The sequence below is a fragment of the Schistocerca gregaria genome, chromosome 2 (assembly GCF_023897955.1).
Source record: "Schistocerca gregaria isolate iqSchGreg1 chromosome 2, iqSchGreg1.2, whole genome shotgun sequence".
Lineage (NCBI taxonomy): Eukaryota > Metazoa > Arthropoda > Insecta > Orthoptera > Acrididae > Schistocerca > Schistocerca gregaria.
In genome coordinates, this window is record NC_064921.1 from 302,186,024 (window position 1) to 302,198,232 (window position 12,209).

At 37.9% G+C, this 12,209-nt stretch overlaps 1 protein-coding gene across 12 annotated transcripts in view; it reads right to left on the minus strand.

Annotated features, from left to right (window-relative positions):
* The window catches only part of LOC126336925 (transmembrane protein KIAA1109 homolog), a 468,521-nt gene that overhangs the window by 212,767 nt on the left and 243,545 nt on the right, over positions 1 to 12,209 (minus strand). For 8 of the 12 annotated variants that reach the window (XM_050001082.1, XM_050001080.1, XM_050001090.1 and 5 more), the window contains 2 exons: positions 5,548 to 5,674; positions 2,292 to 2,324 (listed from right to left, as the gene is read on the minus strand). In XM_050001082.1, coding sequence (XP_049857039.1) covers positions 2,292 to 2,324; positions 5,548 to 5,674 — 160 coding nt within the window. The remainder of the gene's footprint in view (positions 1 to 2,291; positions 2,325 to 5,547; positions 5,675 to 12,209) is intronic. The other 4 variants (XM_050001087.1, XM_050001093.1, XM_050001091.1 and 1 more) reach the window with 1 other exon arrangement.

A 12,209-nucleotide genomic window follows, 5' to 3' on the forward strand; every position in this document is an offset into this window, starting at 1 on the left:
GATATATGCGTCACTCAGCCAAGTGGGATTGTATAGCCTAATCAATTATCTAGAATTATGAAATGGGCTTTTTTTGCAGGACGACAAGTATCCGCATGACATACGGAGAATCATGGGCTGTCAGGACAATAACCATTATTGTGGCTTCCTTTGATGAAACAACAGAGAGAAGTACGCAGATAATGGTGAGCCAAATGGCAACACTGGACATACACTATCTGATCAATAGTAAGTTAGAAATCTATTAGTAGGCATTAGTATGAGGTATGTCCACCTTTTGCCTTTACGAAGGCTTTAACATTGCTGGGGCCACTTTCGGTGAGGCGTCTGAATGTCTGTGGAGGAAAGGGAGCCCATTCTTCCTTATGAGGCAAAACCAGAGAAGGTACTGACATTGGATGCCGGGGTCTGGAGCAAATTTGGCAATCTAACTCATCCCAAATGTGTTCCACTGGATTCAGCTCAAGACTTTGGACAGGCCAGTCCATTTCAGGAATGTTATCATACACAAATCATTATTCACAATTGCTGCTTCATTACTGGACGCACTGTCATACCGATACAATCAATCATCACTTCCAAACTGCTCCTCTGCAGTACAGTGCTGTAAAATATTTTCATGTCCTTCCACATTTAGTATTTGCTTAAGTGAATTAGGGGACCACACCCTAGACACTCCCAACACCATCTTCTCTGTACCTCACTGTTAACATTACATAAGATGGTGGGTAACACACTCCAGGCTTTCACCAAATCCAAACTCTTAAATTGGATTTCCACAAAGTCTAGCACAGTTTATCACTCCAAATCACTTGTTTCCAGTCATTCGCAGTCCAGTTTGTCACTTTTTACAATATCTCAAGTGTTGTTTAGCAGACTACAGAAATATGTGGCTTACGAGCAGCTATCGTATCCCATTCTTTTGAACTCCTTGCACACTGCCATTTATTAATTACACTGCTAGTAGCACTCTGAAACTCATGAGTGATTCTTTCTGCTGATTTCATGCGATTTTTTACAACCACCATCTGCAATGCTTGACTTGTAAGCAAATTGTGCACAAGTGGTATCATGTTGTCTTGTCAGACCAATCCTATTTATATGTACAGCATCATGAAGTACATATCCATGTGTGGTGTCTCGGAGGAGTTTGAACATTGTCAGATTGCATTCATCATCATCATGATATAGGACGTTGTTGGATTGATGATCACCTCTGGTTTGCAAAGCTGGTAGTTTGGATAGCAGCTATTATATTTCTGCTAAGAGCAATAGCTGTGCCCTATATTTGAGGTCTTTGTGACATTAATTTTCAAGAAGATAATGCAAGACCACAAACTGATTGTGCTATCGTGACCAACTTTGATATAAATGGTGTTCACCCATGCCCCAGCTCAGCACATTCTACAGATCCCTCACCCATTAATAACATCTGGTCAGGGGTATCCATGCAGCTGGCACACCAACTGTCACCGGCCTCAACAACTGATGAACTCTAGTACAGAATTGAAGCAGCATGGAATTACATACTCATACACGAGATCCAAGTTCAGTCCGACTCTATGCCCAGATGGTTTACAGCCACTGTTGCAGCCAGAACTGGTAGCTCTTTGCACTAGAATCAAAATCATCTACTGATTTAATCACATATTCTTCCTACTATACTGTATAAACATGATAAGTAAAATTTAATTATTTCCTATCGTTTCTGGTGCTCCAATTTTTGAGCCCGGCTGTCAGGCACACTACATGATATTACTTATATATTGTGTATACTTATTTATTTTTATTCATAATTTCAAACTCAACATGCCAAACACGAAAATAAGAAAGCCACAAATTGATTGTAAGTAATGTAATATCTAGTACATGTGTAGTATTTGAAAGTACTATTTCAAATCTGTTCCGGAAATCAACAAAGAACATAAATAGAAAACTGCACATTTGACATGCGGCTACATCATTTCATGTAACATCATGAGATTTGTGAGTAAAACCCTTATCGCATAAAATATTTGTTTGTGAATTAAGATGATAATTCTCCTAGGATCTCTGAAACAATGGACAATGGCAAAACAGGAGAATTTATGGTTATGATTTAGATCTGAAAATACTAGTACATAAAGTGCAGAAATGCTAAACATTTATAGCCTTAGACTGAATACTGTAACGTTATAATTTAAAAAAAAAAAAAAAAAAATCCATGCTGTCGTGTTCATAAATAGCCCAAAATAGAAAATGTGCTATAATTTTTGGGACAAACAGAGTGTTACCAAAGTTCTACAACTTACCAAATGTGTTCTCTTGACAGCTTCCTTGAGTGGCTAATGAAAGAAAGAAGATACCTGACTGTCAATATGAATGCACTAATTCCTCTGTTATAAATATTTCCATCTAATTTAGACGAAATAAATATTTTACATGCTTCTTCCTTGTTTTGTTTCAAATAGTGCAAAAAATATATCTAGTTAGTTATTCAGTATTTGTATCTTACAGTAACAAATTTCCAGGAAATGTTGCAAGTTAATAAATCTCTTTATGAAAGTGTTCGGCCAATCTTTTATAGTGTCTTGAACAAATCTAGATGTGGCTTGAAGACAATTCTGGACTATTAATCAAAAAGAAAATCATATTATTTAAAACATATGAAATTAAAACTTATATACATAGCATCCCTAAAGTAGAATGTGTCAACTATGAGCAGTGACTGCAGAGCATTTGTTCTATGTTGCTTTCCACCTGAAATGCTGCTAGCATCCATCTGATGTAGCCATGTAATATGAAAACTTTCTGCTAAAATCCTTTTATTATCAGCAGACAGGCCTTTTCTGTAGGCGATCAAGAAGAATAAACACAAAGAGTGGTGGGTCACAGATTAAAGACTAAAAACTGAAAAATTCAGAGTGTTCCATAGTTGGGGTTAACATTTCTAAACAAAAGAGACTCTCTAGTATGCTAATTCAAACAATGAAGAAACTGGGTAGAGGCAGACAGTCACATGAAGTACTTTTGAACATGATTTCTGACAATTGTCTTGAGCAGCTAGCTCGGCAGCGCACAAGCAATGGAAGTATCTTAGACCTTGTAGCTACCAATAGATCAGACCTCATCGATAATGTTGGTATAGAAACAGGAATTAGCGATCATGATAATGTTATAGCAACAATTATAATGAAAGTTAATAAATTAGTCAAGAAGGCTAGGAGAAAGTTTCTGTTAGGTAGAGCAGATAAGCAGTTGTTAGCATCTAAATTAGTCCCAGTGTTCACCAAAGACAAGGGTACCATCAAGAGTGCCCCAGGGAAGTGTGATGGATCGGTGCTGTTCTCTATATACATAAATGATTTGGTGGATAGAGTGGCCAGCAATCTGCGGTTGTTTGCTGATGATGCCACAGTGTATGGTAAGGTGTTGACATTGAGTGACTGTAGGAAGATACAAGACGACTTAGACAAAATTTCCAGTTGATGTGATGAATAGCAGTTAGCCCTCAATGTGAAAAATGTAGGTTAATGTGGATGAGTAAGAAGAACAAACCTGTAATGTTTGGATACAGTCAAGTCGTTTAAATATCTGGGCGTAACACTGCGAAGCGATATATGGTGGAACGAGCATGTGAGAACTGTGGTAGGGAAGGCGAATGGTCGATTTAGGTTTATTGGGAGAATTTCATGAAAAAGTGGTTCCCTGTAAAGAAGACCGCATACGGGATGCTGGTGCAACTTATTCTTGAGTACTGTTTGAGTGTTTGGGATCTGTACGAGGTCGGATTGAAGAAAGACATCAAAGCAATTCAGAGGCAGGCTACTAGATTTACAACCAGCAGGTTTGAGCAACACATACCTGTTATGGAGATGCTTCAGGAACCGAAATGGGAATCCCCGAAGGGGAGGTGAAATTCTTTTCGAGAAACACTGTTGAGAAAATTTAGAGCACTGGCATTTGAAGCTGACTGCTAAACAATTACACTGCCGCCAACATACACTGAACGTAAAAAAAAAAAAAAAAAAAAAAGGGCCATGAAGGTAAGATAGAAGAAATTAGGGCTCATACAGAGGCATAGTTTTCCCCTTGCTCTATTTGCGAGTGGAACAGGAAAGGAAATGACTAGAAATGGTACAGGGTACCCTTCGCCAAGCACCATGCGATGGCTTGCGGACTATCTATGTAGATGTAGACAAAATAGCAAACAACAAATGACAAAGGTTTCAAAATGACGAATGATTACAAATGCCTCACTGCTCCCCTAATTCACAATCATGAAGACATTACTAATGTGTCCTTACATATTACAGAAGTGTGGAACATTAAACTGCTCAATAGCGACCTTCAATTTAATATATTAATTTCCATGCTGTTTGGTATTATTTACTCGCACAGAAAACTAATTAAATCAATTTATGAGACTTTTCAAAGTCAGGTATTTGTTTACATGGTGAACATAATTGGTATAGGGGAGAATAATTTAAAACGTTTTTATAAATATATCTGGGATTATTTACTTCACCACTAATATTTTCTTCCCTTTCAGTTTCATGGTTTAGCTATGTATCATAACTATTAGCACTTCTCATCTAGTCTCACCCTCAACCTGCAACATACATTTTTCTGTGCTTTATGGTTTACACTTACAGCAGATGACAAATGTATTCAAACACTGTAACAATTTGAAGATGCAGACTAAAAGATTACAACTTTAAAATATTTGCAAAAGTCTCTCCTGGAACAGTTAATCAGCCAGCATATGTAAAGCCTGATGCCACAGGGGTCAGTTTGGATGTATGTCTGGTTGTGTGTGAACATGTGTAAACTATCATCACTTAGCAATGTGAGGAACATCGAACACTAGTGCCTGGTGAAGGTTTTCTTAAGTATCCATATACTGAAAATACATCCAGCCTTGACTAACATTTCCATCAAACGATTTAAAGCATCTGTCTCAAATGATTCTGAAACACTAGAAATAACCTTTCAAGTCTCCAGGGTATTTTAAAAGTTTGCTAATACATAATTCACTTAATGAATAAGAGTTCCATTTGACTACACAAGATAATTCATATTTGCAAAGAGCTCTACCTTTAACCCTTCCACTGTTTGTTTTCTTTACTCACAATGAATACAAATCTCTATTTACTGTGCAACTAAATCTACCACCACCAACCAATATGCAACACAATTAGTTGCAGAAACAAAGAGCTTTCATGCCTATTAGCAAAACACATCACATCGAGGAATGAAATCAAATGCCTATAACTAGTCATATGAAAGAGAAATGGCACAGAAAATATTTAACACACTTCAGTATAATTTTATCCCTCAAAAACTTGAGGATCTTTCATATCGTCTTACCCGCATTCCGTTAACGAAAGACAGGTTACATTTTTCACAGCTACACATATTTTACACCTTAACCCAACAACAAATCATAAAACAAGACTAATAATAAAAACAGAACTGCTATTATTTACGTTAGAGGAGGGAGAAACACCATAACCAACACCAACACCGAATGCTCTGCACACATGGATATGAATGAGATGAACTTACCAGTGCTTTTATCTTGTGATCTAATATGCTTATGAAGAGAAGCATCCTTCGTGTTAAGAAGCATAGCACATTCATCTGTCACCTCACATTCCTCCCCTGATCCCTCTCCATCTGTGAGAACATTTTCCTGCAAAAAGCATGCATGAAAAAGTTCTCTAGAAGCTGGTGCTCAATGAGATAAGTGTGCATGTGTATTAAGAAACAACACAAAATGCATGCATAAACGTCATGACATAGAGCTCATCTGGAGCTAAAACTGAATTTGCACTCACTTTACAAATTCAGCTTCCAAGTCACTGTGCAAACTTAATAACTGTCAACAACAAACTAACATGAACAGCGTATTAATTGGCTTTTTTTCCCTGGAAGTTTCCAAAATAAATCACTCTCACACACATTTTCTTGTTAAATTCATTGTTTACCTTTTTATATTAGTGTTTTAAATTATTAGAGACAAAGAACTTAACCTGATTTAGCATGAAAATATTGAAGGGCCATGCAACGAATAAAGGAGCCATCTTGGCATCAACATGGACTTGGCTGACCTTATTACAACACCAATACTCTAGTCTTGCATAGAATTTTCTTTCCCATCAACACCCTGTAATGTTAATAAGAAGCATCCCAAAATATTTCTATTATTCATAATCCTTTAATGAAGTGTCAAAGTCATTCAACTATGTCTTATCAAATTATTTTACTTAAAACCACTACTTATCTGAGTAAACTGAGTGGGAACCTAGTTTATGTGTGCTCTTTTATAGTTATATTAGGTGTGTCCAGCACATTTATGGACACTGTAGTACAGCCATTCTACAAGATCTCTTCCCACAGGCTAAAATCTCTGAACTGTGTATTTTCTCAAATTTACTGATTTGAATTTTTACTTGTTCATTATTAGGTGCCGTATCCAACAAAGGGAAGTTGCATATTAAAAGAATTAGAAAACAGAATTTATACCTCTCAGACTAGAAGCTCTTATTAATTGAGCTGTCCCACCTTTTGACTTTTATTGCTGCACCTTCAGGCAGAATTATGAAACATAATCATGTAAATGAGTGTCATACCATACAGCAAAAGAATGGCAGATTTAAAGACAGAGTTGGGCCCAGTGGTCTGGGTGTAAAGTACATTCCTGGAAACTGAGATGTCATGGGATTAAATTCCAGTCAGACTTTGGATATTTCAGAGTGCATTTTAAAATAACCTACACCTTTTCAATCAGGTAAGGAATCACCAGAAACAATTCCCCAGTTGGATAACAGGGGTAGGTCAAAAACACATAAATCACTAAAGTGGCATCCAATTACAAGACTTGCATATTATTATTATTATTACTCAAAACAGTATCAAGAATTAGTAGCATAAGAAACTAAAGGACTAGCTGCATCCCATGTTAATGTAGAGAGTCATACATTCAGCAGTATATCAAATGAATGGAAAACAATTCTAAATTAATTTTAAGCAATGTAATAAAAAAACCCTTAACACTGCCTTGCATGTAACTGCAGCAACCACAATTAATGAAAACTGAACTGGTCAAGATGAAGTCCACTAGATCAAGAGATTGATGGGCATCCATAGTAAACTGATAATGAGAAAGCATACTGAATTCAAATCATCTTTGAAATTTTAACTGAAGACTGCAACAATCTCTCTATTTACTTATACACAAAATGAACCAAAGATAATAAAACAAACCATTGGAAACTATGAAAACCATCAAGTTGTTGACATCTCAACAATTATACAAGCAGTTACCTTCATTCCTAAATTATGTAATCTAGGCATTCAAATCCTGCGTTTAACACATTCTGAAACAAGAAATACTTATTTCAATGTACTCCCTTTCACCCTGCAATGTATGAGTTTAGAAAATGCTTGTCTTTAATGTAATATATTGTAGTTTTCAATTATTTTAAGTAAGTGTATATGTTTTTATAGGTTTATGATATGAACTTATGAAGAGAACAGAAGAGGAAAAAGTGACAAAAAAATATTTTCTGACTGGTTAACTGGAAACAGACCATGGGGAAGACTGAGAAAGAGATAGCAGATAAGGTGGGGAGTCCATAGTGAGGAGAGGAGGAAAAACAGAAGATATACTTAAAGAAGGAGAGGAGTACTGGGGAGACAGACAAAAATAGAAGTCCTTGATTTATATCCCAAACTAGGACAATGAAAATGAGAAATAGAGAAGGAGGAGGAAAAATCTGCACCAATGGTAACAAAACTTTAAAGAATAAAAAGAAGAATGAAGAGAGATGATATAAACACAAGTAGTATAAAATGCAATAAAAGATAATGGAAATGTTAGATGCATTTTTATCATTAAAAACCATTTTTTTCAGTCTGAGTCAAATTTAAGGAGAAGCCCATCAATAAAAGGATGAGATTGAATGTAGATTAAAGTTAAATGAACTGAAAACAGTATGAAACTTATGAGTGGATTCAGAAAATTTGGAAGAGAGTCATGAATGAGTAAAAAGAGACACAATAAACAAACCAAACAGTACCTGACATCAAGAATACAATGAGAAGCTAACAGGAAACCAATCAGACCAGAGACAGTGAAACTACAAACCCTTAATTAGGCTATTCTTTTCTCTGATCAGGATTTAACATACCAAAATACATGAGATAGTTACAAAGGAAAAACACAGCTCAACTGGGTATAGAAATAGCCTGCAGTGTTTTGAAAGATATCTCATACCATTCATGTGAAACAAATGAGAGTCTCTTATAAAATAGAAAAAAACTCTGCTCTGTTTTTTAAATAGTGTTCTCTGGGATAAAATGTTGTCAGAAAAGTTCTCAGTTTTAGCCAACAGAAGTCAACTTGGTATATGGATGGGCACAAGTTATTGAAAACAGAACCCAATACGAAATGTTGTTGGTTGCCAATCACTGGAAATCATATTTTGCTGAAAATAAACTGTTATATCTTTCATTATCAGCTTAAATGCTAAAGTGCCCTGAATGTATAAAGAAATAATGCTAATAAGAAAATTAGGTAAACTTAGCCAGCAGTGAGATAGTTAGGGAAATATTAGTAACTCATATGACTGGGAATACTGAAAGAACTACACTTGCAACCACCTTTGGGATTGCAGGTACATAAGGAAAAACTAAATTGAATGGCTGAGCCAGCATCTAAAATTATAAGTTACGAATCAGAAGAGCACCACTGCATCATTTATTCAGATTTTGAGGTTTAGCTCTGTGAGTTTAGAAAATGAAAAATGCCATTTCCAGATCATGCAACTTAAAACAGTTCATTCCTTTTTGAAACAATAAGAATAAGTGTTAAAATAAATTAAACACTCTGAAACTCCCTGTTAGATTAAAATGTTGTCCCAGACCAGGACTGGGTAAGAGCTCTATTGAATAATCAAAGCATGACTCATGACTCATTCTTACAGTTTCACTTCCAGCAGTATCTATTACCTGCTTCCCAAACTTCATAGAAGTTGTTCTGCATATATTGTTGGGCTAACGCTCCTGAAAGAAAGGAATGCTGTGGAGGCGAACTTCTGTGCAGTTTGGATGATAGGAGATCAGGTACTGGCGGAAATGAAGCTGCGAGGGCAGGTTGTGAGACATGCTTGGATAGCCCAGTTGGCAGAACACTTGCACCGCAAAAGGTGAAGGTCTCAGTTTCGAATCCCAATCTGGCATACTGTTTTAATCTGGCACAAAGTTTCAGATCAGAGCACACTCTGCTGCAGAGTGAAAATTCATTCTGTAAATTTCACACTTCGTTAACAGAATGGGGGAGAGGGCCATGTTATATATTACCTATATTGCAATTACTGTACAGCATTCTACATGGGCAGGACAAGTAACCAACTGTCCACTCTTGAATGGCCACCAACAAACTGTGGCAAACAACACTCAATCAGCCAGTCACCAATCATGCTGCACATCTCAACACTAACGAATTCAACAGCTGCTTCACTTCACAGCCCGCACAAATGTCTCTGAATATGCAGGTGAGAATTGCCTCTCCTGCATATCCAGCATATCCTGTAGTCTCACAATCCTCCTGCTCAAAATCTCTGTTACCTTGTGTCTCACTACATCATCTTACCTTTCCCCTTCTCTCTTTTGCACACACCATTCCTTCCCCATCCAGATCATGTACTGCATTTTCTCTACCCCCCTCCCTCTTCGCCCAACCCTTCTCCCTTACTCGCCTACCTCCCTGTCTCTCTCTCTTCACCACCACCTTCCTTACCTTTTCTCCCCTCTCCACCCTTCCAACTCTCTCTGTCTCATACACTCTAACATCAGAACTACTTCTGTCTTGCTGTGTAGCCGCTCAGTCATTTGGCAAAAGACCTGCCCCACACTGCTCAGCTCCCTTGTGCATCCTTTATTACCCCCTCCCTATCTCCATCTATCCAAGCAAATAGTTTTAATAACTGATATTGAATTCCTAGTCTTGCTGCTACTGCAAGCATGTACGTTTGTGCCTCAGTGGATGTGTGTAAGAGCGCATGCTTCCTTACTAGAAAAAGAGTAAGAGCTCAAAATCAATTGTTAATTGTTTTCTGTTATGTGTTTCTGTTTGCCACGCAACAATCCTCCACAGGTAAGCAGTTGCCTTTCCCTTATTTTACATATTTTTCTATCCAGTATTTTCCATTGTTTATTGTTATACACTGTCAATTCAACTCTCTTCCATGCCATACCCCTTTACTTTTGTTACTATCTTTCTTTAATTACCTACAACACATTTGTCCATTCTTTACTCTTTAACATGCCTCCTCTGTGGTACCTGTCTTCAAAAAACATACCAGCCACCGTCTGTTGCACAATTTGAACACATGTTGTTGTAAAACTCAACCACACTAAATACTGCCGTGCTGTTCTCACAGTGACACCCCCCCCCCCCCCCCTCCTGTTTAACATTTAATTCCAGTGCAGTTTGCACACTATTCTCCGCTATCGACTCATGTGTGTTTATTCGTCACTGCATTGTCAATCGTGCATGGTTTTTCACAGCCTTGTGTAACAATTTGCGACTGAGTTGATCTATTTATGAACACTGCTACTACCTCCTGATTGCATAAAACATTTCCTGATATTCCTTACAAATTCCTAGATAGCTCTCTTTGCAGTAATTACCAACTATTTCTGTTAAACACTTCAACCATAAGTTTTTACCTTCTTATTCTCTCTCTCTCTCTCTCTTTTTGGTTTGAGAATCCCTGCTCATTCTACCTCCACCAATATGGAAAACTCTCCTTTGTCCTAGCAAAACTCCAAGCACACATCCCCTTCCTGAAATCTTGTCTGGCACATGGTATCCCACCTAATGGGCTTACCATTAAAATTGGCTTCTTGGGCTGTCACCCACCCTACTGCAAGAAAATAAACATCTTCCAGTTCCAACAGTTCCACACTCACCAAACTTGTCCTTCATAATCATACAAGCCAAGCTCCAATGGTACTTGTTGGCCTGCGCTCCTTTCACAAAATCATTTTACTCTGTGACCCCAACTTCCTTAATTTTATTAGTGCAATGGAAATTCTTACCCTTCAACAGGTGGAAAAGCTTTCCTGGCACCATCTGAGGCAGCTCTCCCTGCTACACCTGTTCTATGCCCAAATGCAATTACCTATAACCCAGAAAAAGCATATCACTCTGAATCAACCACCTTCCCACCCCTGTAAGGCCCTCATAGTTCCCACCATATCTTACTGGCTTACTCTGGCTCCCTATCCGCAAAAACTTCCCCCACCCTCCATGAAACAGACTACTCTTAAATACCCATCTTGTATCACTGTTGTCCACCTTCCTGCCAAACTCTGACCCACACAACCAGGCTTCACCTTTAGCCAACAACCTAAATTTAACCATGCTTTTCTTTACCCCACCCCTGAATTTCTTTGCTACACATCCCCACCCCAGCGTAGCCCCCCCCCCCCCCCACACACACACACACAATCCCCTTGGCCTAAACCTCCCCTAACTTCTTTCTCATGTTCTCAAATTACTTTTTCCCTTCTCCCTTCTGACCACAACACTCCTTCGCAATGCAAATCATGTTCTATCTCTCTCCCCCATTTTTTCCACCCTTCTCCCTACTCTCGCTCTTCACCACCACCTTCCTCTCCTTTCCTGTATCTCCACCCCTCCCACACTCTATCCCTCCATACACTCTACCCTCAGAAATCCTTCTGTCTTGCTGTGCAGCCATTGAGTCATCTGGTGAAAGACCTGCCTCACACTATCTTACTAACCCCTGCTTGCCTAGTACATCCTTCCCCACCCTGCTACCCACCTCCATCTACCTAGGCAGCTATTTTCGATAATGAATATACAGCATTAGGCCTCACAGTGTGGCTGTGTGTATGAATATGTGCACTCTTACTAGAAAAAAAGATCAAGAGCTCAAAGCTAGTGTCAACTTTTTTCAATTATATGATTCTGTGTGCCAAGCACCAATCATCTATATTTATGTGGTTGCCTTTCCCTTATGTATGTATTTTATGTCCAGGAATTTCTGTTATTGTATATGTCAAAATATTATGATTTATAGGATGAAAAGAGCATTGTCTCAAAAACATGACTATATCTCTAATTCAATTGTTCACAAGACTACTCACCATGGATGAATGAATAAATATTCCAATTTCAGTTATCTAATACTGAA